Consider the following 26,984-nt stretch of genomic DNA (forward strand, 5'->3'; position numbering starts at 1 on the left):
CAGTGCTCAGATGGACAACGTGGTTTAAAGAGCATCATCTGGCTTGTGTTACATAGAAAGAGCATTTTGGCCAATGTGCATGTTTGCCTACATTTGGTAAATGAAGGCCAAGAAGTAATAGATGTGTCATAGCAGACTGAGGTGGACCAGACACAGCAGAGTACAGTAAAGAAAGAATCGGCATTCGATCTGGATTATTTTGGCCGGTAGCAATCCATAAAAAATATCCACGGATAGGGCTGGGTATGGTTCAAGAATGTTCGATACCGGTACTGATACCAATACTGTGACGTCGATACCAGTTCCTAAACTATACTTTTTTTGATACCTATTTTATAAAAAAATAAATAAATAACAACATTACACAAATCCTTTTATTTATTTTTTTAGCTCCTACACTACTACGTGAGCCTTGTTTCTCTGCGCAACATAGTGTTTTTCCTGCATGCCTCTATGATGTGTAACGTTATGTTAGACAGCCAATCACAAGTATTATTAGATGTTGGTAGAATCATGCTGCATGCTTATTGGCCAACTTAGGCTGGTGAGATTTACTCATTAGGTATTGAAACTGGTTATTGAATGACGAGGCATTTTTCAATACTCGATAGAAGCATTTCGGTCGAGGCCTGAAAAGTATTGAATTCGGTACCCAGCCCTATGCATGGAACAGGCCTGATACCGATCTTAGGATAATATCTCTCTACACCTCTAGAGATCTATTTAGTTCTCTATGTAGAAATGCAGACATCCAGACAAACGCATAGACACGGTTACATTATTACTTTAAGATATGATTGCATGTACTATAAATGATACCAGATAGAGGCTCATAAGATATAAAATTAGATGAGACGCAATTATTAATTTCTATCAGTAAAGAAATTAAAAGGTGAAAAGCTTGGAATTACACATTTGTACTAGACTCAAATGCAGCTGAGATTTGGAACATTAAAGTTTTGGTGTACCATCTGGCAAAACTGTCAGATGCTTTCATTATGTTTCTTTAACCACAAAATATAAAACAATCCCCATGAGCATAAAGTGACATTTAGGAATTGTGGATCTCAATTTAGATTAAGATAAAAGTCATTCAGAGCCTCACAATTCTACTTTGAAGTATACGGCAAACACTACAAACATAAAGATGAAAATACACATTCACAGCATGTTCAAAGTGTGCGTCACTGCTGTCAACAAATGTGTAGTGTGCCAGAAAAGCGACATGCCAGACTGAAGCTTTCCATGTGGAATTAGCTCAGTGGATGGCCAAGGCCATCTGAGGTAAAGCGAGCTGATGTCCCACTGTGGCACATTAACCTATATGGCCAACTGACACTGGAGTGCTGGAGCCAAGCCCTGTCTTTCCACACAGCTCTGTCTCTCAGGATTTCCTCTAGTACGTTTTGTTTTTCTGCGCCTTTTATGAAATTATGACCCAGAAAAGTTTCCCCACTGGGATTCAGTCTTGACAACTGCAGAAACCGGCAGAGATTTAAAAATCTGCTCCACCTTGTTTTTGAAATCACCAGTGTGTAGGGCCAAACCCACGATTCGGTTCGTATCACGATTTTTGACCCATGATTCGATACAAATCTCAATTTTTTTTTTTTTTTGGGGGGGGGTGGGGGTTGTTGAAAGAGAGTTATACTCAGTAAACGTAATACAACTTTTTTTCTGCCACATGGATGGCATCGTTTTGTCATTGATTACATGCCACTTTTCAACACAGTAATATACGAGACCTTGTTTACTGATATTGATTGATTTCAATATCGATCGATCAAACACCAAAGATTATTTTGTACCTTAAAATAATGTTTCCAAAATCGTTTCAGTGGTTCATTAACTCATTTGAATGAGACATAAGAATAATGGTAATGGTAACAGTAATGGACAATTCCGCTTCCAACCTGTAGGGGGACCGAAGAGGAAAAGTGCTTTGGTGCCTACTGTAAAGGTGCTGGTTGACAAGTAGCTAATACTAATGCTTGGTCTATAATGTTAGCTAATTATTGGTGGGTAACATAAGATTACGACATTGTTCAACACGCTCAGTTATTTTTAGATTTCGGTTTCATATCGCATATCGTTACAGCCCTACCAGTGTGGCACTGAAAGCAATAGGCTCGCATTCACAATAATGCCTCTTCGTTTACACTGTGCAATTAAACCAATTATCCCAAAAGAGTGTTTTAAGGTGTTTTAAAGTATATTGAGTGTGACAAATATTGGAGCTGATGAGGCTTCCTGCATGCACCGATCCCTGTGTTAAATAATGGGGGGGGGGGGGGGGGGGAAAGACATTAGAGGATAAGTTCGACAACTGTGTGTGATTATTGCCAGGCCTGGGCAGATAATTTCCTATTTTATTTTCCATTTTTACCTGCTTGTGTTGATGCATATATTCAGGAGAGTAGGGAAAAGGGAGGGAAAGAAAGAAAAGGTAACTGGTATTGCGATCTCTAAATATTCACACACCCACACACACACACACACACACGCACACGCACACGTTCACACATCATGGTTGCAGGTCAGTCAAGCTTTGTATGTTTTCATTTAAAATGTTTAAGCTCCTCGCATTGGCACATCTGTTTTCAATCACAGAGGGGGGGAGTGAAGGAAATGGAGAAAAAGAAAGCGAGATAAAGAAAGGAATGAGAGAAAATAATGGAGGAATCCAAGAATGGAAGAAAAGAAGATAGGCGTATGTGTAGAGAAGATGAAACCAACAGAGCAAGTAAACTTTGTGGAATAAATCTAGCTCTGCAAAATAAATGTTGATCTCTTGGCATCCAAGCTATTCCTCTGCCTCTGGCCTATGGGGCTGAAGTCTCTCTCTCTTCCTCTCTCTCTCTCTGTTCGCCTGCAGCTTTTCGTTCCACCAGAGCACATATCCTTGCTGCCAGGCTCTCCCTTCATCTCTAACTTAATGCTCCTCATTTCACCCAAGCCAAAACAACAGATGCTAAAATGTCAAAGTGCCTTCCCCTCACTCATGGACTCACAGAAAAGTAAAAAAAAAACGTTTACCAAAAGAATTAAAAGCATCGGGACAGTGATGCCCTGTTCGGTATGCAGAAATCAGGAGCAGGCAGTTCCCTCCAATGTCAGTGATGAAGTAACCAAATAGTGCCCAATGGTCTTAGTGGCCCTTGGCTTGCTAAAATAAAATCAGTGATGCCAGTCCTACTAAGACGGTCAAATGTTCAGCTGTTTTGCCGGATATATTACAGCGTGAAGGGAATGGCTAAGCTAAGAGAGATCTAGAGTGGAAGATTTTTGCAGATAATTTGCCAAATGAGGGAACAAAATAGAATTTTTCTCGTTATTTTTCATGTGTGGCAATGGTAAAAACAAGCTTATAATATTACTTCCAACAATTATTATTACTAGGGCTGTACTGAATCTCTTGAGGGTTTCACCCCGTCCCTCCCTCTCTAAGCTTTTTTTTTGTCTAAAAAAGAAAGGAAATGTTCTTATATATATTTTCCTTATTAAACAGAAAAATACAATTGTACACCTTCTGAATTCAAGTTTCTCTTTTTCACCGAACTAAAACTAGCATAATTGCCTTGTTAACTCATGAAAACACACTCCAGACAAACTCGACAGAAACAAGATACATTTCACCCAAATTGTCTTGATTAGTCTTGTCACTGTTCCAACAATCAGCAACTCTCCTTTGGTCCAACTAAACCCTACATTCACCAAGTTAGATGTGAAAATGTTCTGGCTCTACGTGCTGTTTTTCCCTGCTGTCTCTCTCTGCTGTTGCTGGCCTCTTTGTGAGAGCCGAGTGAGAGGCGCTGCTCAGCCGTGAGAAAAACAATTGAATTAGCAAAATAAAATGACAAAATAGACCAAAAAATACGATAACTAGCAATGTACTCCAATCGCCGATATATTCGCCCAATCGCCCAACCCAATGTTGATTTAGAATTCAAATGTCAACCTTTTGAATGAAGCTTCAAACTATTCTATACAACACTAATTAATACCAATTGTGATGTACCAAACCATAAAGGAAAACACTACTTTTGGGGAAGTTTTCCCTTTTGGTACTTACTTATGAAATGTACCATGTGGAGTTTTCTTGTGATCAAAAAATAACATTTACGCTTTGTGTGTATCCTTGAGGGATTGTTGAATGCAATTAAACAATTTGAAAGCAGATTTTCTTGAATCTGCATTTTCATTTGCTATCTTCATTGTATTTGCTGCTTTCATCTTTCAAAGGAAACGGGGAATGTTGCAGTTATGGTAAAATGGTATTGCTAACCGCTTAGCCGCCAGGACACCTGCTATCTTCTCCCCTGTCTTTACAGGCACATTGATATGCTTTTCTCATTACCACCACCAACTGTCGATCAGTAAATGAGCTTTAAACATTTTGTGCATACATTTGAGACATTGTTTGCATGCTACTAAAAGCACAAGATGCAAACAAAATAATGACCTGCTCATTAAAACATTGCTCAATTGTGCTACCAGTTGCCAAAAACTCCACAAGGTACCTTTAAATGAGAACAGATAAAAACCTCATGTGCCATTCATTGTGATTAGCCCCAGTTCTCCATTATATTTGTAGATCCATCACCTGTGTTGATGACAGTTAACTCCATTCTTACATAATCAAGATTCAGTACCAATAATAAAGCAACTTTATTTGCCCATTTGAATACTGTTACAAAGGCTAGTTGTGACAAATGGTGTCTTTTGCTTCTTGTGCTTATCCTGTTATGAGTTATTATAGCAACTGCAGTGATATAAGGCGGGCACTGTAGGTCTGTTTGACAGCATGTGTGTGTGGGTGTGAGATGCAGATGCTTGTAGTTCTGTTGCCATTAGAGCAGACTGCACTGCCAGATGTCTGCACAAAGTCCACTCTGTGTGTGTGTGTGTGTGTGTGTGTGTGTGTGTGTGTGTGTGTGTGTGTGTGTGTGTGTGTTTGTGTGCGTGAATATCTTGCTGTGGCTGTACACTTTCCTCTTTCCCACTAAACGCACATACTCTGTCTCACCCACAGGCACACAAAACAACAATGGAATGTGTGTGCATGCATATATTTGTGTGTGTGTGTGTGTGTGTGTGTGTGTGTGTGTGTGTGTTTTTTAAGCATGTCAAAGCTTCAAGTGTCCCAGTCTGTTAGACAGATGTTTAAGATCTCTGTTGCACTATCCGTACCTTGTCACACACACACACACACACACACACACACACACACACACACACACACACACACACACACACACACACACACACACACACACAGTCTTTATTTCTCTTTCATATACACTGACAAACAAACATGCACACACACACTCACTCACTCATTAACAACCAATTAGAGAGCAGATATTGGCTCACTGGGGGAAACTAAAGGCCAGCCAGTGCTGTTCTCCGCTTCCAACGCCAAGTTACAACAAATACCTGGATGCAGGCCAGGAGGGTGTGTGTGTGTGTGTGTGTGTGTGTGTGTTGACTTCTCTTTCCCAAGTTTGGCAGTCCAATCTCATCTCCTTTCTTTATTAAAAAAAGACACACACACTAAACTAACCCTCACATAATTAAATGCATTTTTTTCACTCTGCAAGTCTTGTTGTTCATTGCATCAGCCATGCTGGCTGTCTCAGTAGTACAACTCTCGCTTCAACATTATCTTTCTCACATGGGAATGTGGCACAAGCTATGTTTAACACACACACACACACACACACACACACACACACACACACACACACACACACACACACACACACACACACACACACGCACACACACTCACACACTCATTCTCAGTGGGATTGGAGCAATGTGTTTATGCCAGTATTGCATGAGGAGATGCTTGAGCGTGTTGACAACATCTCTCTATCTCTCCCTCTCTGTTTACCTCAATCACTGTCTCTAACTCACTCATTCTCTCTCCATTTCTAGCTTTTTGAGATGTGATTTTCAGTGCTCTCTTACATGTGCAAATAAATGAAGATTTGGAGAAAAAAAATACTGACAATTTAAAAGAACACACTGACTTATTGCTTATTGGGACTTTAGCTTATTCACCGTAACCCCCAGAGTTAGATAAGTCAATACATACCCTTCTCATCTCTGTGCGTGTTGTAACTCTATTATATATACAATAGACTATATTCTCAGAAAGGCAAAGCTTTTCTACTCTCTGCTCGGGGCTTCTCAGGTGCTGCAAGCAAGTAGCAGAAGTAGCAGTGCTTCGCCTTTCTGAGAATATAGTTCCCAGTTTATATACGGTTAGAAGATGGCTGTGTCTCATGTGACCTTGTTATTTGTACACGCTGTGACTATACAAATCACAACATGTAAATAGGAACATGTTGGCGTTATTTTGTCACTTATTCGGTGCAGTAGGCTAGTTGGAACCAGTTACCTTCAGGATCCGTGCTAGGCTAAGCTACCGGTGGAACCGTCGGACAGAGTTACAACATGCACGGAGATGAGAAGGGTATGTATGGACTTATCTAACTCTGGGGGTTACGGTGAATAAGCTAAAGTCCCAATAAGTCGCCGTGTTCCTTTAAGTTGATTAGATACATGTAGATGCTTTTTTACCACAGTGAACTGAAAAAAGAGAGTTACAGAGAGAGAGAGAGAGGTGCACACAATGCTTCCTATATGGCTTATAATGGGTTTTTGATTTCAGAGTAAAGGTCTTCACAGATCCAGACTTATTGAAAAACTACTCGGACTTAATGTACATAAAAATAATGATTAAAAAAAGGAGGCCTGATCTCAAACAGAACCGAAGAAGTCAGAACCGGTCCAAAGCAAACCCTATTGGATAGTAAGCCCCGATCCAAAATGCAGTTAATAAATGTCAAAAAAAAGAAGGGAAATACACATAGAAGGTTACTGAAATAGTAGTTTTACAATGGATGTGTGCCCTGTTAGTGTGATAATGTTGGTGAAGTGATCTTCCCCAGGTGCTACATCTTCTGATACCACAGTATGGTCCTGGCAGCTCTTATGCTTATATGGTTAATGGACAATTCAAACTCTCTCTGTCTGTCTCCTGCTCGCTTGCACTCTTCCTCGATTGAGGCTCATTAGTGGCGACAAGAGCGCTGTTGACCCTTAGCCTTCCCCTATGTCTTTCCTCCCTATCTCCCCTATTTCTTTTTGCTTTTTTCTCTACCCATCTCCTCTCCTTTCTCTTCATCTCACTTGCCCCACTCTTTCCCTCATCACCCCATCATCATTCACCCAGCAAGAGTTTGGCAGGGGTCTGTGTGTGTGTGTGTGTGTGTGTGTGTGTGTGTGTGTGTGTGCGCGCGCATGTGTGTGTGTGTGTGTGTGTGTGTGCGCGCATGTGTGTTTGTGGGTGTGTGTGTGTGTGTGTGTGTGCGTGTGTGTTGCCAGGGGCCAGCCTGCGCCTGTGTACAGCAGAGGTCTTCGGCAAGGACAACACAGGGGACTCTGTCCTTGTCTAAACCCCTGGAAATAGAACAAAAGTGTGTGTGTGTGTGTGTGTGTGTGTGTGTCTGTGTGTGTGTGTGTGTGTGTTAATGCAATGTACAGTGTTCTGAGTATGAGCTATAGCTTGTAATAATAATAGCATGGTCAGAGGTCCAGTAGACCAACAGGGACAAGTTAGGTAGAGCTAATAAAAGCACTAATAAAAGACTATTGTGCGTCACCTTATGTTAGGGACACCGTAAAAGGTTATTACACTGATTTACACCAAACACTGTTCTACCATCCAGGTGACAATTCTGTCATAGCATTTGAACATATATGAACAGAAATGAAAGACAGTACAGTCCTTTAAGTACACATTGAATTTGAAACCTCAGTGGCAGAAAGTAGATTCAGTAAAAGGCTGTTTTGAGTTCTGCAGCTGATGATCAAAGTACGATTTAACCACTCCAGGCTCTGATATGACATTTAATTGATGATGAGGGTTTCTAGCATTTGTAAACATTAATAAAATAAAGTCTTCCTTTTTTGTTAAATCTATAATAAAAAAAAAGTATGTTGCTCAAATTAAGGTATCGATCAACTTATTATTTTGGTATTGCAATAACAGTCCTGAATCTCAGGTGTACCCAGCAGTGGTTTTCAGTAAGGTGGGGTAAATGTAAAGTATTAAAATATATGTTTCATTCAGAGTTGTTTTGGACCAGACATCAACATTTGACCCCTGTTCTGAGTGTCCCCTTAATATCTGTCTAATAATGAGCCTAAATGTGAAATGGACAGGGGCCCCATACACTTTTATTTACTTACACTTACACCACATGTATATTTCTCCATTGACCAGACCACAAATCTGATTGCACCCATTTGTAGTCTTAGACATTAGAATAAACAGAGGGTGATCACATGATGAAATGAAATCAGGCTCTTCGGTCCCTTCCGTATTGGTGGCTATAAGAGCTGCAGCGTCTCCTCAATGAGTTGCTGTATAGAGAAATGATAGAGTAGGCAGACTGTAGGAATTACATGTCTACAAGGCACACAACAGCTAGCAGATGTCAGGTCTGTGTGAGGCCACATTTGTCTGCAGTGAAAACACGTCTACTGAACGCTCCACTGTGCCTCAATCTGAGCTGTTGACTCTATGGTAATGATGCAAGTCAGGCTAAACATAACAAACCATTAGCGTCCTCAGCATGCCGACAACAGTGCTGCGAAGATGGCGATCTCACTTCTGTGTGTGCGAGCTCGACAGACACTGGGAATGCAGATTAGTTTACAAGTACGAGGCGCCGGCATAAATAAATCGGGGCCCAGTGATGCAATTACAAGCTACCATAATAAACAGTTTTTTCAGACTCAAACCCTCGATTTGGACACAAAATGGATAGCAGGCCTGTTTTTTAGGGGAGCAGAACGCTAGTGGTTTTGATACAGATATATGCTAATATTCATTAGCATTGATTTTGACCATCATGCCATATTGGTGTTCTTTTTAGGCCCTATTTTATGTTTCCATTTTGAGGGAAAGACCTCTGCAACAACATTTAGTTATTTATCTCAACAATCATGCAACCTGTAAATGCTTCAAACCCAGGATCATCATCCTCATAATGCTCATTACAAAGGAAGGGGAAAAAGGGAGGAAGGAAGCGAAGATAGTCACAGAGAGCTGCAGGCATGTTAAAGCAGAATAACAAAGAATAACCCTCTGGGACAGAGATGATTTCCCACTGGCCAGTCCCTGTGAACCTTAAAAGAAAAAAAGGAAAGGGAGAAGAGGAATATGTGGAGACAGAGAAGTAAAAAGAGAAGAGAATGAAGAACAGGATTAACAGGAGGAGGATGGAAGGAAAAGAAGACAACAAAATAGACAGGAAATGAGGGAAAGAAATGAACGGAGGTCTGGTTCTGCTCTGTCTTTATCAGAGGAAACAAGGGAAACTGTATGGCAGGGACCCAAGGCCAGGGTTCATACTCTCACTGAGCCATGGCCGTCTCTCTTTTTCCTTCTTTCCCTCACATTTTCATTCCCTCCTATTCGTATGTGTGCTCCTTTCTTCCTCTCAGATTACTCCCAAGACAATTCCAAAATACAGAACATGTTTATGTAAATTATACAAAAGCCAAAGCTTGTGTGTGTGTGTGTGTGTGTGTGTGTGTGTGTGTGTGTAATTGTCTCTCTCTCCCTCTCTTTGTCTCACTTTGTGTCTCTGTTCATTGAAGTTAAACTTTTGCTGCCTTTGAAAGTCTGGCAGAAGGGAGACAATGTCTGGCACAGGCTTTTTCACAACCTTTTTCTTTTCAACCTGCAACACACACACACACACACACACACACACACACTTGTGTACACCAACACACGTTCCCTGACAGATTTGCTGTTATGGAGGGTTGGGGTGATCGATTAGTCTCTATAGAGAAGATACGTCTTGTAATGAACAAGAGAAAGCTGGCATGTTTGTGTATCGTGGGAGGCTTGTTTATGTTTGTGTGCGTTTGCATGTGTGTGGTCTTTATTTGTTCCCGTGACGGTTAATATATATTTGTTTGCCTTTTATTTTCTTGTTTTTGTGTGCATTTCTCATAGTAAGGACATTTTCATCCATCTGTTTTCATGCACAGTTTCAATTTGCACATAACAAAATGAGTGGATAACACAAAAAAAGTACCCTGACTGAGATGGAAAAGTTGTATTAAAGGTGCTCTAATCGATGTCACGCGTTTTTTAGGCTACAACATGTTTTGTCACATACAGCAAACATCTCCTCACTATCCGCTAGCTGCCTGTCCCCTGAACACACTGTAAAAAAAAAACGCGGTCTCTGTAGACAGCCCAGGCTCCACAAACAGCAACAAAAACAAACTGCGCCAACCTGCACCACCAAATATAACAAACAGTGTTCCAGCCAATAACCGACAAGAAGGATTTGGGGGTGGGGGTTGGGGGGTTAGTGCACAGAAGGGAGGGGGAGGGGACGAGATGAGGAGAAGGGAGGGGCGAGCTAGCCTCCGTTTTGTTTGACAATACTTTGAACGTCAACAAGAAGTGACGTCACCCAACATCGCTTAGAGCACCTTTAATATAGAGAAGTTCAATGGAAATGGACTTGGTGAAGAAATCATGTCGTACATGAAGCTTGTGATTTAAATGTCCACTGAAGATACTAAAAATAGTAGCAGATGTAAACATCAGCGCGATGATAAGACTGTAACCTTCCTCATACTAACACATTGGGGATGCCATGGTGAGGAAATTTTCCCACCGGTTAATAAACTTAACCCGCCATTTTACAGGAAAAGATATTCATTGATTTCGCTCAGTATCTTTAGAACTCTTACTTTAATCTCTGGCCTCTCCGGTCAAGCGTTTGCTGCGGAGCAGGGGCACAACAGTGGCGTGGTCCGGCTGCGACGTGGGGCGGTGGAGCTGATCATCGCGGCCACTCTAAACAAAAGTTGCCTTCAGATGCTGCATTGACAACAAATCCTCCGCCATGGCTCTCATTGAGTGATAAGTGAAGTCTGACTCCTGCTACTCTGTGCTGCAACTCTGCTGCTGTAAGGAGCGGAGCAGGCACTTAAACCCGGCCAGTGTTTAAATTTCTATATAAAACAAAAGTAAAAAAGCAAAACGAGGGTGGGCAAGTAAGTTAAAGGTGCTGTAGGTAGGATTGCGAAGATCCAGGACTAAGCCAAAAAATGTGAACATCAACAACTTCTCAGTCCCTCCCCCCGTTCCGCTAAAGCCCAAAACGTTCTCCTAAGCCCCTCCCCCCACAAGGGAGAATGAATGTGTGTGCATGAGCAGTGATTGACACGCAATTAGACACCGCCCCCTGGCCCTGATTGGTGCATCTGAACAGGGAGCTGTGGATTTTTGCAAATCACACTACAGGCTGTAGGTGGTCCCAGAGGAGCCTCATTATTTTTTTTAAATTACCTGCTTCATGTAGTTCTACTCGAACATAGGGTCAGTTTCAGCAAATATGACAGAAAGTTAGTTTTATAAGTCTTACCTACTGCACCTTTAATATGCCTGACCACCATGTAACACCAGTATCACCGATCCTATGTCATTTTATCCTCTACTCTTCTTTAATGGTTTAACGGCTCCAGACCGGAGAATTAGCCCCAACAAATGTTTATCTCGATGAACCAACTCCTAAATTTCACATAACAGTAGTAGACGGAAACACCCAGAAATTAGCATTTTCCTTTGCCGATTTTCTGGAAATTCTCTTTAAATTTGCGGTACTGTACAGTATATGCATGCACTGCATGTTCTTTAGTGTGTGTGTCTGTGTGTGTGTGTGTGTGTGTGTGTGTGTGTGTGTGTGTACATCTGTTCAATCTCCTTTCAGAGTTGTGTGGACCTGTGTATTTCCTTGTGTGCCTGTCAGTATGTGTGTACAGTATGCTTGTGTGTGTGTGTGTGTGTGTGTGTGTGTGTGTGTGTGTGTGTGTGTGTGTGTTAGGTCGCCACGGTAATTTAGATGCAGTCGATTATCTCTGTTACACATGTCCACGTTACACACTTCCTGATGCAAAAATAGCTATCACATGCTTTTAATGACATGCCTATTACACACGCACACACACACACACACACACACGTTCACGAATCAAGCGTGACATATCAACATATCGGTGCGGCAATGCGCTTGTACGAGACACTTTGATTATGATATGCTAATCTGACCTATAATTTACTTCCTGTCATGTCTCTGTCACCCCCTCCAGTGTCCTGCTGATGTGTTCACCCTCCCCTCCCCATGTTTTTTTTCCAGCTCCATTTGATTTACTAGCTGTATTGGTTTGTATCTTATTAGAAAGTACATAGCCAAAGCTGTATAGAAAGAAATCAATATTTAAAACATTAGCAAGCAACTGTTCATCCATTCAACCCATGCTGAGATGCTTAATTGCTTGGTTTGACATCATGTACTCTGAAATAACCAAATGGAGGCTGTAATGGAGAGGAAGGCATCAATCCCAGAAGCTGAAACTGCACACCTGTTAGATTGTGCTTTTTGACCTCAATGAAAGACATATATCACTGGCTGCACTTCTTTCTATCAGTTTAAGAAAAACATATTTTTTTTTTTAAAGGGAGTTGTGGAAACTGAAGTTAATTTTTCCAGTGCATGACGGCCATTAATTTCACACCATTTCTCAGTAAATTTTCAGCGGCTTGGCTTCGCTCCAGCGCCATAAAACGTCTACTAAGTGCCGCTGAGATCGAAAGCCTCCTTCTTCTTTAGGATTAATGTTAGTTTAACGACAAAGGGGATTTAAAAAGTGTTAATGGTTGAGTTAATGGCTTTCTCTTCTTCTATCCCCCCCAACACTCCAGCCGCTGCAGATTGATGATAACTTCTGCGGCCAGGACTTCAACCAGCCTCTAGGGGGCACCACCGCCATCGAAGGCATCCCGCTTTACGTGGACAAAGACGACGGCATGACCTCCGTGGCGGCCTATGACTACCGCGGACACACTGTGGCGTTCACCGGCACCCGCAGCGGACGTATGAAGAAGGTAGGCGTCCTGTGTGTGTGTGTGTGTGTGTGTGTGTGTGTGTGTGTGTGTGTGTGTGTGTGTGTGTGTGTGTGTGTGTGTGTGTGTATGCTCAGAGGCTATTTATGTAGAAGCAGTATTGCTGCTGTGGTGTGAAAACCTTGCAACTCCATTTTTGATGACTCATGGATGTGTTAACTTGCAGTAAAAGATTATAAAGTCTTTAAACTAAATTATATAATCATTCAATTCTGTTTGGCTCAGAAGTTTTTTTTCAAAGCCCACAGTATATAAACCTCAGTATATAAATTCTGAGGATCTTTCTTACACCTTGATTGACAAAATGAGAAATAAATTGCAGTGATAACTGACATAAAACTAATAAAAAAGCATAATGTGACTAAAATGGGGATTCAAATGTTCCTGCCAGAGTTGTGTGTCTATGTGTGTGTGTGTGTGTGTGTGTGTGTGTGTGTGTGCCATACTTTACACAAAACCATTTTCACTTTGAAGTAATTTTGTGTCATTTTCTGATGTATTTTCAATGGTCATTGGTTTTGGCATTGCTGACAAATGTTTTTGTCATCAGAAGTATCATTCCAGACATCAGCTGTGTGTGTGTGTGTGTGTGTGTGTGTGTGTGTGTGTGTGTGTGTGCGTGTGTGTGTGTGTGTGTGTGTGTGCGTGTGTGTGTGTGTGTGCGTGTGTGTGCGTGTGTGTGTGTGTGTGTGTGTGTGCGTGTGTGTGTGTGTGCGTGTGTGCGTGCGCGTGTGTGTGTGCGTGTGTGTGTGTGTGCGCGTGTGCGTGTGTGTGTGCGTGTGTGTGTGTGCGTGTGTGTGTGTGTGTGCGTGTGTGCGTGCGCGTGTGTGTGCGCGTGTGTGCGTGCGTGTGTGTGTGTGCGCGTGTGTGTGGTGTGTGTGTGTGTGTGTGTGTGTGTGGCTTTTCACTGCTTTCTGAACATACCAAATAAGACACACGGCAGCAGCTCTGGAGCTCTGGAGTTGTCTCCTACAGAGCGAGGTAGTGTGTGGCGAGGTAGTGTGTGTTTGTGTGTTGATGTGTAGAGATTGTGTTGTTTAACAAACTCGAGCTGTGTGGGTTTTTATCGTGCTGATTGTTGTTTGGTGGTCTAGTCAGTGTTGTCAAGAGCCAGGGAGTGTATCTGATTGGCTATAAGGTGGGTGGAGATGATTTCTTGTGTCTCCTGAGGTGAGACAACCCCATGTTGTGTGTGTGTGTGTGTGTGTGTGTGTGTGTGTGTGTGTGTTTGTGTGTGTGTTAGTTTGCATGCTTTTCCTTTCAATGGGAGCATCAGTATACATTCTCAGTCACAAGCAGTAATGTCCCATCATGTTCAGTATTCATGCAGCATGCAGTCCCGTTGTGTGCATGCCTGTGGGTTTACAGTACTGTATGTGTGTACGTACCCATGTTGAGTAGCCCACACGGTGTGTGTGCCAATCAGCCAAGGGTGTCCGTGTCACCAAACTCTGGAGACTCTATAAAACAGTCACCTGATGATAAAAATAATTGCATAAATGCATACATAATACAACATAAACAAAAAAAAGACGTTACATTCACATTTCACTGTCAGCAGCATTTACATTTAAAGTTTTTTTTTTTTTTTTTTTTTTTTTTTTTAGAAACACAATACTTTCAAGTCAACCATCATTTTGTAGGTGCTTATGTCTTTTATTTCAAATGGTGATGTCTTTGTTTGGAAGTCTTTGTGTTTACATCATACTTTCTGTCATATTCTATTAAAGCCAAATGCATTTGAAATATTCTGCTGCCACAGTTTTTGATACGAGTTTGACAGTTTAAGCATTAGGCTTGTGTGTTTCTCTAGCGGGGGGATTGTCTGTTGCAGTAATGCTGCTGTCAACTGATTTTATATAGACTATGATAATGTGCACAACACATACTGGCACATACAAGCACACACACATGCCTCCTTACACAGCTTCCTGTCTCTGGTGTTTTGCTAAGTCGACTGAAACCTGGCCCACTAGTCCTTGTGTCTGACCCCTGTTCTGTGTGTGTGTGTGTGTGTGTGTGTGTGTGTGTGTGTGTGTGTGTGTGTGTGTGTGTGTGTGTGTGTGTGCAGACAGATGATTTGTGTGGGGTTTGTTGAGTGTGTGAGGTCAGCAGATCCTGGATGATATTCCGCTGATCGGAATCCCATTTCCCCTCAGCCGGCATGTCTTCCTGTGCTCGGGAGATGGAGGGAGGAAGGTGAATACGGAGGTGGAGGCTGCCGGTGTCCTCACACAGATCAATGCAGATGCTGCAGTGACATGCTGTCGTCTGTATGAGCAGGGGAATGGCGAGACAGGACACCAATTACAATAAATCAGCAGCGATTACACCTATAGCCAGTCTCTGAGGCTTTTTACGTTTGTTGGTGCCTGGTGAGTCTTTCTTCTGACACAGGATGTGATTTGTTTTAGCTTCAAATTAGGTCTTTCCCAATAAATTGGAAGACTGTTAAATGACTGTAGTAGATTTGTACCAAACAGAATTTGGAGGAAGAGGGAAGAGAGCTGGTATTAGAAGGAAGGAGAAGACAAAGAGAGTGAGGCTGAGAGATGGAGAGAGATGGTTACAGGCTGTGTGGTTTTTATTGCTATTCATTGGGAGTTAAACTGTGCTCCTTGGCCTAATGAAATGTAAAGCTGCAGCGTATTGATGTCTGCACACACACACACACTCATTAGAATTCCTACAATGTGACTGTTGCTGAATGTGTGTCTGCTTGCGTGGACACGTCTCGGCTGCTAGACTCCCCGTATTGATTGATCTATGAATATATAATCGTTAGTGTAAATCTTAAGCCTGGGCAGTCCATTGGATAAGTGATGGTGTCTTTGTCTGGGTTGGTGTGTCAGAGAGAGAGAGAGAGACAGAGGGAGCTGGAGAGAGCTGTGACGTGAGCCAGGGTAAATCTACGCTGCTTCACATCAGCATGACTAATCAGAATGCCTTGACGGACTAAAGCACACAGCATGTATGTGCAAAATACCCACCTGACGTCTCCATTACTGTTGGCTTTGTGGCTTTCTTTCTTTACAGGTTTTGACTGTGCGTGTCAGGACTAACTTTGTTTTAGAAGTTGCTCCTGTAGACGGATGTAGAATTCTGACATTTGAGTGATACCAAATCAGCATTCTATCGATAGATTCTTTTTAAGTCTTTATTGTTTTTTTTGTGGCGCAGTGCAGAACAGCTGGTTAAGAGCCCCATGTCAGAATAAAGGCTAATTTGGTGATTTAATAGTGCAGTATGCACAAAGTACAACATCGAAAAGAGATACAAAATATTTATTAATTTAATGATTAAATAAGGTAGTGTCTCCAAACTTGCCTCAATTATAACTTGTCTCCTGCTAGTTGTACTACAGCACTTACTTTTAAAAAATAAGCATATGCTAGGGCTGCACGATTATGGCCAAAATGATAATCACGATTATTTTGATCAATATGTTGATCACGATAAATTTTCACGATTATTTGTTGATTTTAACCAAAACAAATGTTATTGTCATAAGTTTTGTCATTGACATAGGCTAATTATAACTGCTTTCACATCCATATTGTGCTACGTGCTACATTCCTCCTTTGTTGAAGGATAATATGAAGGAGTATGCCATTTCAGCTGTTGTGCGACCGCTTTCCAAACATGCGCATTTGCCGTGAAAAGATACAGGCAACGCAATTTTCTGTTCACGTTAACGGCGCATGTGCATGTCATGCTAGTAAACACTAATAACACGTTACACAGCAGCTAACGTTAGCCTACCATTAGCTACGGTAGTAATTGGATTAAACACGGCTAAAATGCTGACAGCTAAACGGTGTAGTGTGACTGTATTTCACTGTAGAGGATTCCAACAGCGGGACGTACAACAGTCTGCCGCTAAAGCTATGAGCTAAAAGACACAAACTAGCACTGGTGACTGCTGTTGTCTGAAAAACAACACAGACGGGACACAATGTTGCGTTTACTGGTAAACTGGTAAACCTCGTGACAACTTATGACCGACTGCTATCTGTTGTGGAATGTCCTCTGTGACTGTCTACATCTAAACTAAGTTGCGCGGTGCAGGGAACAACTCTGATTGGCTCATGGAGGCACGTGATCAGAGAGTGGTTTACGGAGCTTTGAAAAAAAAAAAACTTTGATACAGAGCGTTCTATGAACGGAATGAAGCATTTTAAATATCGCTCGATCATGTGAATTTGATCGTGGGAAGCCAAAATCGTGATTAAAATTCGATTAGTTGTGCAGCCCTAGCATATGCCTATTTTTGAAAATATTTTTGTGTCTCTTTTCGGTGTTGTAGTTTGTAGACGGTCCCTAAGCACAAGGTCTTGCCGTCTCAACACCGGAACTAAACAGAGCTGAATTAGCACTTTTTTGAATTATCCAACTTTTATGCATTTCTTTCACATCTCCTGCAGTTAGATTCACTGTGTTCACTCGGGAGGAATCACTTCACATGGGTAGGCACTTATAATGACATTTCGAACATGTTAAGAGGCTAAAAGCACGATTAAAACTTGCCTGGTTTCAGCCTCCTGGGTGCTAACGCTAGCAGGAGGATAACACGGTGTAGGCAACACCGATTGTTTTCGTTTTTCTCGCTACTGACAGCCCTCCAAATTTACAAACAACAGAGCTACGTTTTGAAATCGACCGGAATTCTCCTTTAACTCAACTTGCACCACTTGCTAGCTCTATTGACCCTCAGATCCAGTTGAGAGCCCTGGAAAAAAAGTAGACACTGATTTAGTAAATATCACTATTTGTCGATTATACGGCACTATGTACACTATCTTAAAGTTTGCTAACATTAGCTAACAATATCCACCATGAGCCACTAGTCATACTAGAGGCAGCATTTGTAAGATAATGTGTTATTTATTCTCTCAAATGTTACAGTTACATCACTTTACGTTATAAAAACACTGTTGCTTGGCGACCAACAAAGCAAAATTGGATGCTGCCTTGCTCACTTTGTTTATACCGCCGCCCAATATCATGCTTAGGTGTGAGTAAAAAGTAAGCAACAAAAGTAACTAAGTACCAAAACATTGCAACTTTCTACTTAAGTCATGAATAACACAACAGTGGCCTCATCAAATGAACTCTTTACATAGACACTGTTACGTAGTTATCATGAAGGCACCGTTAATTGTTGAATGTAGCGTTCAGAATGAAAGATGAAGGGGGTTGGAGGGGGTTGAAGGCTAAAGGACATACTAGACTGTATGGTTGCAAGATGAAAGACATGAGAGAGAGGGTGTCTAGTGTAAGATGAAAGATGTACAGTAGGCTGTAGGATATGGGACATACAGTATGAGTATTGGGTTTAGGGAATCGTTTGTTGGATATTGGATGTAGCCGTGTCACACAGTTTGACGACAGAACAGGCTGCCTCTCTCCTAGTCAAAAGCCACCAGTCTCCTGCCAGCCAGCCAGCAGCATCATCATATGTATGCATTATACAGTATATTGTTGTTCTTTGCTCAGTACTTCAAAGTCCAACATGATTACATTTTTCTTTGAAACACCACAGTGCATCACTTTGTCGGGAAACGTGGTGTAGGTGGGGGACCGATCGCTTTTAACGGCATGAAATTGCACTATCGGCTGCCTTCTGTGCCGTTTGCCAGGAACATCCTCAAAAAAAACCCAACCTCAGATCTCGGTAAAAACCTGGAAATCCTTTCATTCCCCTCATTTCATCTCCTCTTTTGTCTACCTGGGAGAACAAGGCACTCTCGCCACATCAGGCGAGATGAAAAGAAGCTCTCAACAGCCTGAAGTATTTCCAGATTTAAGAAACTAAAAAAGGCAAGCAAGACAGGCAGAGAGAGAGAAAGAGAGAGAGGGAGATTTACTCAGAGTTGTATAGGTGTGTGAATGTGGCTGTGTGAATGGGGGGTGGTTTCATGTCATTTCATCATTTCCCTGCTAGCAGTAAATCCAATTACTTTTTCCCTTTCCTTTCTATCTTGGAAGATAGTCTGAGTGACAGGACCGATTGAAGCAGTGCTACTGAGGTAGCTGTGCCAACCAGTTTGATTGACATAACGCTGGCACCTCACTGCCTTAAGACACGGAGACAAGTGAGACTGGTTAGACTTCAGGGCATCTCAGAGCCAGTGAGGTGGACCAGAAGTTCACCGGCCCTGCTCCTTCGATCGTACATCCTTCCCACTCAGTTATTATCTAATACACTTTTTGTCAATATGCTTCATGTGTTCTCCTCAGCTTCTGTGTGACAGCAGTGACATATATACTACCCCATCCTATCTACCACCCTCGCTCTCATACTTTCTGTTAACGGTATCCCACCCCAATGGAATAAGCAGTACTGTATGTTCTCTTAAACAGTATCTAACCGTATAGCACCATGGCCAACTATCCAATATTTAACCAAACAAACAGTGATTAGAGAAAAGTCAGTTAACATGAATACAATTTGTAAAGCCTGTGAACCATCTTGCAACTATTCAAATGTATCTTGTGACACATTGGACAGGTACTGCACTTCTGTTGGGAAACACTAGTCAAAGCAGCATTCATACAGGATACCAGCTCTGCCAATCCCAGTATCCAGTGAATGAGAGTGCCTTGGATCACTTCCTGGAGTTTGAGATGGCTGTGCGTGTATTGGCTCTGCAAGCTTTAGCGCTAAAACTGTGTAGCTGTCAGAATGATTAAGCCTAATCAGGAAACATGGGATGGGAGGTAATTTAGCATGTGAATGCTAATTAGCACTAGCATTTAGACTGGCAGTTGATGATTGAAGCAGCGCATCGGCTGCTCAGCCCGGTTAAATGGCAAAAACACCAGGCTGGTAGAGATGATTGATAATCTTGGGTCGGGCTGCTGTCTGTTTCCCTGTTTGTGTGCAAGTGTGTGCGTCCTATAGCTTCTCTTCTCTCCAATGCAAACTCATAATGAGCAGATGAGCTCAACACCTGAGCACACTAATTCCATCTTTATTCCATTAAGTAGAAGTTAGTGAAATAATGTCCTATTAGTTTCTGGATTTTGCGAAGCCCTGTGTGTGTGTTAGTGGTGTCATTCATGCCTGTAGCTTCTTCCCAGAGTTTCTGAAAGTAGTTTGGCATGCACACTGTACAGTAGGCCTATATATGTGTGTGTGTGTGTGTGTGTGTGTGTGTGTGTGTGTGCACTTGCCATTATTTAGACATGTATAAAATAGTATGTATCAATGTGTCAGTGGAGCAATGTTTTTGTGTGTGATCCTCTGTAAATGAATGTGTGACAAAGGTGACAAAGTGTATGTGCGTGTAGCCGTTGTGAGAGGACTAAACCTTGCAGGAATAACATTACTGCTATAAGTGGTTCTATGTTTGAGTGAATTATCATCCTATTCTCCCCACTAGTACTTTTCTGCACTTCCTCTTTTCAGGTCTTGTAGTTTTGCTGTCGACAACCCCCCTCTCTTCCCCTCTGCTCCCTCTCACTCTCAATTTATATGTCACCTTCAGCTTCTTCTCTCAACCGAGGTGGGCTAGATGCCCACAAATCTGCCTCCCTAGAGAATTCCGCGCCTCATCTGTGTGTGTGGGGGGGGGGGGGCTCACAGTCCTTCTCTCCTCTCCCTTATTCTCCTTATCTCCTCTGTCCATTAGTACATTAGTGTACGTCAGCCTGGGAAAAAAGTGCTATCTCTGTGAAGCCTTCCCCGAGAGATAGAGAGAAAGAGAGAAAAGAGACACACATAGAAAGGCATGTAAGGCAGATACAAAAGAGATATGATGGACGTAGATCATAGTAAGCATCTACATACAACTGTATGCATGTGTTTTTCTGAAAATTTAAGATAAGAAAAGAAAGAAGAAGAATAGATAAGATAAGATACATTTGTAAAAGTATTTGTACTTATTTTCAATGTCTTAAGCTAAAATTCTGAAGTTGAATCAATTCAAGTGACCCAATACCACTGTGCTTTAGGAGACCTGAGTTTTAATGGAGCTTAATGGGGTGTTTTTGACAGCTGACCTATCCAGAGCAAACAAAGGATAGGTAATGGACAGGGCATGATAAAATCTAGCATATTTAGAAGTTATTTTAACTGGCCAAAATATATTTAGAACATGCAATGCACGATATCAACTGTGCACAGGACAAACAAAATGCACAATTTGTGGCACATCTTCAAATGGATGTCAAATATGAGCATATATATTCATATTCAGTTTTTGAAAAAATGTGATTTGAAAAACATTTTCATCTGAAGTACATGTGAAATGGCTTTCTTTTGAGAAAAATCAAAGTCCTTCTTTCTTTCGTTTTTACTGGCACACAGGAAATGAATGCATTAGTGTGAAAATGAATTAATGGGACTATCTTAGACTGGCTTCTACACGTTATAGTGTCTCCTCTAGACTCATTTGACTTTGAATTCCCCAGGTGTTACTTATTATAGGAGGAGAAAAATGGACAGTATGTTGGAGGGAAAAAAAGTAAAACCTTTTTTTCAAAGTCAGCACAGCATCAGATGAGGATGGAGTGATACAGAAATAGTCCTTTATAGCGCTGGCAGAGTGATCTGAATTACAACAGCAGGATCTCTGCCACCTCCGAGACGGAGGCTGAAATGATACTGTTCTGCATCACTTATTAGAGACAGCCGCTGCTAATGTGCCATTGTGGTTGTGGGTTCAATTCCCTCGTGGGCTATCACTTCCTATGTATTACCCCCTGTGTCCTTGAGCAGGGCATTATCTCAGCAGTCCCTCTGGAGGAATATGGCTCAATGTTAATGGATGGACGATGTGCATGGAGAGCGAGATGGATGGATTAGTGAGCTAATGAATCTTTGATAAGTTGGAAGGCTTTGTGAGTGTCAAGAGACAAAAGGAAAGATCACAGCTAAACCTATCAACTGTGAGAGAGCTTTAATTCACACGAAACCCTTGCCGAGTCTGACTTTGGTATCGCCTTTATGGAAACTTAATGTGCCTACTGGTTGCGTGCGGCAGGCCCATCAGAAAAAAGGCGATATCCACGGTTTTTGGACAAAGCTATGCCAACATTATTATTTTATTATAAAATCTTTATTTTGTTATTGGACAACTTTACTACATTTAGACCTGTAGTGGTTTGGGGATTGAAATGTTTGCAAGTTCATTTAGAGGGCCCTCCTTAAAGTTCCTGTTACTGTATATTACCCATTATATTGACATAGAGTTTATTCATAACTTTGATCATGTAAAATGTGTTACTTGGGGCTGACAGTGGGAGAAGCCTTAATTGCCATTGTGATAGGTCTTGGCAATATGGCATAAATCTTCTATCCGGACATAAGTCATTTCACATCTCGATAATATATATCCCCATATAGCTAATGTCAAACCTCGATAATGATATATATATCCTGATGTAGGTCCTTTCACATGTCGATTACTATATATATCACGATATAGGTAATTTGATATCTCGTTAACGATACATATACTGATACAGATCACTTCATACATCGGTAACAAAATATATCATGACATATATATATATATCACAATATAGCTGATTTCATATATTGTTAACCATGTCACTATATGGCATGTTTTTTTGGTAATTTAATAAATAGTCTATATTAAATAATCACATAGTAAGGCCTGTTTTTGTATACTCCATACTCCATGTTAGCAAAACAGCACCTTTATGGTTCGCTCCAGCTTCGCTCCCACGTGCAAGGATCAGAACGTAAAGCGTCTGCATAACGCAGTTCTGCCGTTACGCGGTTGATTCATGCTGACAATGATAAAACAATGGCCTTTATTATATAAATGACCTGGGTGCCAATATTACTGTTTTAACTTTTTCCACATTCCATTGTTTCCATCTGCTCCGCTGATTCCAGGGAGGACTTCCCCTTCTATGATTTAATTCACATATGGCTATAGTGTGAATACAGCACATTGTGATCGCGAGTGGAAAATGTGCAAGAAGAAACAACCCAGTGTTAACACTGTAACTCCCAAAATCCCAGGCCCCCCTAACCCATGTCCTTTAGACGTCACCGGCCTGGACACTGAGTCAGAATCTCCAGTGGTGGAATGTAACGAAGTACAAATACTTTGTTACTGTACTTAAGTACATTTTTCACGTATCTGTACTTTACTTAAGTACAATCAATAGTGCATACTTTTGACTTTTACTTCGTTACATTTTGCAGCAATTATCTATACTTTCTACTCCACTACATTTCTACAACATTCCATTACATTTTCGGATCAGTTTTTCCCCCTGCCAAAACGTCTTCCTGACCGTCACACGTTTGCAGTCCGCAGGGAAGCCTTCAGCAGCGGCCGTCCAGCTCCCGGTGCCGCTCGCGATATTACGAATCCCACTATGGCCACGCCAAGACCCGCCCTTTATTGGCCAGGCGCGTACCGCTCCCGGTACTACCGCTGCTCCTGTTACTGCTGCTGCTCCCGATATTCTGCTTGGTCATATGTGAAGCATCCGTTCACATAGGGTTAATATACAACCCATATATTTATCTTAAAAACACTCCCGGTCCTCCTCAGCTGTGAAGCCACGTACCTGTTGTCCAAGCCCGTGTGTTCTCACTAAATAAATGTGTGCAGCATTCACTGTCCCGTGGGAAATAATGCAAAGTTGAGCTTCATGCAGATCACCCTGATAGATAACCAGAATTGTAAGTCAGAATGTAAACTGGGCCACAGATGGTAAGCACAATTACATTAATCTAAAACTAACTTAATTAACAGCCCATACTGTTTTTTTAAATTATTAGAATATAGACATTAAGAGAATAAATCGTTATGCAAATACTTTTACTTTTAATACTTAAAGTACATTTAAAATCAGGTACTTTTTACTTTTACTTAAGTAGGGTTTTCACTGTTGTACTTCTACTTTTACTAAAGTAAATATATCTCTGGTTATTTGTACTTTTACTTAAGTACTGAGATTCAGTACTTCCTCCACCACTAAGAATCTCCCACTGTTAGGTCATGCGCGGCCACAAGTGGAGGCAAACAACAGTCTCAGACACATATGCAGACGTTCAGCAACAGCCAGCGATGTGTTCGGACAGCTGTTGGGCTGATGACCAGTGTCAGGTGCCAGTGGCCTGATTCAAGCTGGCTAACCTCCTCACATCACAACATGTGTCTGCCCAGATACAGGAGGTGATGGGCGGACATGTGTCTCTGGATCTGGCGTGCATCTGGAGAACAACTGGCATGTCGGGGGTAGCTGCGTGTGTGTTGATGGGGGTGTGTATCTATGTAGGTTTGTTGTACTCTTTTGTACGTTGTACTAGTATCTAGGGAAAGATGCAGCTCATTGTGTGCGTTTGTGTGTGTGTGTGTGTGTGTGTGTGTGTGTGTGTGTGTGTGTGTGTGTGTTTGACAATCTTCAGTATTAACATCAAGAGATGCTGCCTGGTTGGGTGTGCAATGATGTCGGATTAGAAGGCCGAAGCAACATTTCAGCGTATGTTTGTGCCTGTTATGTTAATCTCTTTAACATCAAGGGAAGATGCAGCCTGCGTGGGTGTGTGTTTGTGTGTGTGTGTGTGTGTATACATGTGCATCTGATTAGAGGGCACATGCAGGAAATAAAACAGACTGTGTGTGTTTGTGTGTGTGTTATAGGACTGCAGAGGGTTCATTTGCTCGTGTGCGCATGTGCAAATGTGTGTATCAGTCTCTGAGAGATACTGATCCTTAGATTAAAAGGAAATATCACACTCCCTAAGTATGTATTAGAGCTCATCTTCATCACTTTGGGTTGTGTTTAGTGTAGGAAGCAGTGTGTGTTTACGTATTACAGCAGCTATGCTTTCTTCATGTAGAAAGGGAGCTGCCCACCTGATGCCAGGGCAGCTGCCACACACTAACGGCCCACTACACACACACACGCACACACGCACACACACACACACACACACACACACACACACACACATACACAAACCGTGCCAGCAGACCTTTTCTGTATCTCGGAGTGTGTGTTTGCTGCAGAGGGGAGGAGAAAGGGCCAGCTGCAGTGTAAAGCCTTCATCAACTGTTCCTCTAGCCTGCCCCATCTGTCTCTCCATTAATACACACACACCCATACACTAATGCATACACGCCGTCCTTCTGTCGTCTTATCAGACACTTACGGCGTGCGTCACACTCAATGGGGTCTGCCACGACAATTATGTGTATTCTCTGATGTCTTATGTGAGGAAAATGTGTGTCAACTTTGTTCAACACCATTCATGGCTTTTCTGTTTCATAAAATGCTACAATTAGGATAAAATCAACTCTATCGTGTGGTTTATTAATCATCCATTCATCTATGAGGTGAACATCAAAGGTCATCTCCAGATGGGAAATTAAAGGAAAGCATCATAGTGGGGTGCTGTTTCGTCTAAAGCCTCCAGAACAGCTTCAGTGCTTCTTGTCATAGATTCTCCAAGTCCCTGGAAGGATCCATTCTTCCCAAGAGATATACCCATGTGTTTCGGCAATGATGCTATTCGACTAGCCGGCTTCTGATGAAGTATACTGGTGCCTTTAGCGTTGCCATTCTTGTGGCTCTATTTGGTATGAAACTCTTGTACAACAGGAATTCTGCCAGCGCGATCAGCACCCCCCTGTACAGATTTAAAGAAAACCACTGGTTTTTTTTGTTCTATGGTTAAAATCTCCCTCACACTGTGGTGTGTTTTGTAGATTACAAGCTCTTGTTTTGTTTTCTCCCAGTCGATGTCTTCACCTTGGTTTCTCTCTACATGTTTTAGTCCAAATAAAGCCCAGCTTGTCAGCCAGGCACAATGATGTCAGGCAAAGGCTCAGCACTCACATTTTAATGAGAGAGAGATACTGAGAGTTGGTGGGGGGGTCAAGGAGATATAATACAATAGAAAATGAGAGGGATGAGTGACACAGAGAGAGTCAGAGCACTGTCCTTGACGATGTTTTATAGTATTGATTGGCTGTTCTCGAAAAGCTTCCCGATTTCTGATTTGGACCTTTGTGAACATTGTGATCGTAGCGAGAACATCTAATGTCTCGAGTGGCCTCTGCAATCAAGGACAATGACCCTTCGCTCCATGTACACTCTCTCTCTCTCTCGCTTTCTCTCACACACAAACACCCACACTCACACACACACACACACACACACACACACACACACACACACGCTCACTTACCCAAAGTTCTAATGTGCAGATTTTTCATAGCTTTCTTGCCATTTAGTGCATTCAATGTGACATTTTCTTCACTGCATTGTCTGTTATTTTACTTCTAGATTATTACATTTAGATAATATCATCAAAGGAATGTGGCACAACGTGGTAGTGAAAGAAATGCTCTGTTGAATCAGACGTTGAATCTTATACGTCTTAGGTTGATGCAAACGTGTACATTAGCGGGAATGTAGCACTACATGGAAGTGAATGCAGTGCTTGAGCTTGACAAATCCCAGAGGAAGTGTAGCTTGTGTGGATGCTACCGCACTACTAATAATAAAGCTAAGGTACTGAAAAGCTGTTTGATTCAGAAAACAGCCACGCTACTGAGAAATGTAGTGGAACTAGTATAACCGCTGGAACGCCGTTACTGCCCAACACTGCTTGTTACTAATGCAATAGGCAATAAGTTGGATTTAGCGCTGTGACGCAGTCAGCACAGATTGTTAGGCTACTTTTTATTTTGCCATGTTATAAATGCCAGTTTACATAAAACCACACCGGTTTAAACTTGCACACTGGCAAAAACTGGATATCAACGCATCTGTACTGACGGCTTATGTTTGCTTGCCCTACTGGACTTCATTCTCCAGATTCCAGCATCTGTTTTGGTAATTGAAATACTAACATATCTGATGGGACAACTATAAAAATAAAACCTAGGTTTAAAAATAAAACATTCCTTTGTACAAAGGACTACAGACTACATATTCTAGTTGCTATACTAGCTAATGCTAAGCAGTGATTAAAGGC

The 26,984-nt window shown here is 41.8% G+C and overlaps 1 protein-coding gene across 3 annotated transcripts in view; it reads left to right on the forward strand.

Annotated features, from left to right (window-relative positions):
• LOC116040775 (plexin-A1-like) overlaps nucleotides 1–26,984 on the forward strand; it is a 300,695-nt gene that overhangs the window by 59,146 nt on the left and 214,565 nt on the right. For all 3 annotated transcript variants that reach the window (XM_031286410.2, XM_031286408.2, XM_031286409.2), the window contains exon 4: nucleotides 12,809–12,991. In XM_031286410.2, coding sequence (XP_031142270.1) covers nucleotides 12,809–12,991 — 183 coding nt within the window. The remainder of the gene's footprint in view (nucleotides 1–12,808; nucleotides 12,992–26,984) is intronic.

The sequence above is a fragment of the Sander lucioperca genome, chromosome 12 (assembly GCF_008315115.2).
Source record: "Sander lucioperca isolate FBNREF2018 chromosome 12, SLUC_FBN_1.2, whole genome shotgun sequence".
In the NCBI taxonomy this organism is placed as follows: domain Eukaryota; kingdom Metazoa; phylum Chordata; class Actinopteri; order Perciformes; family Percidae; genus Sander; species Sander lucioperca.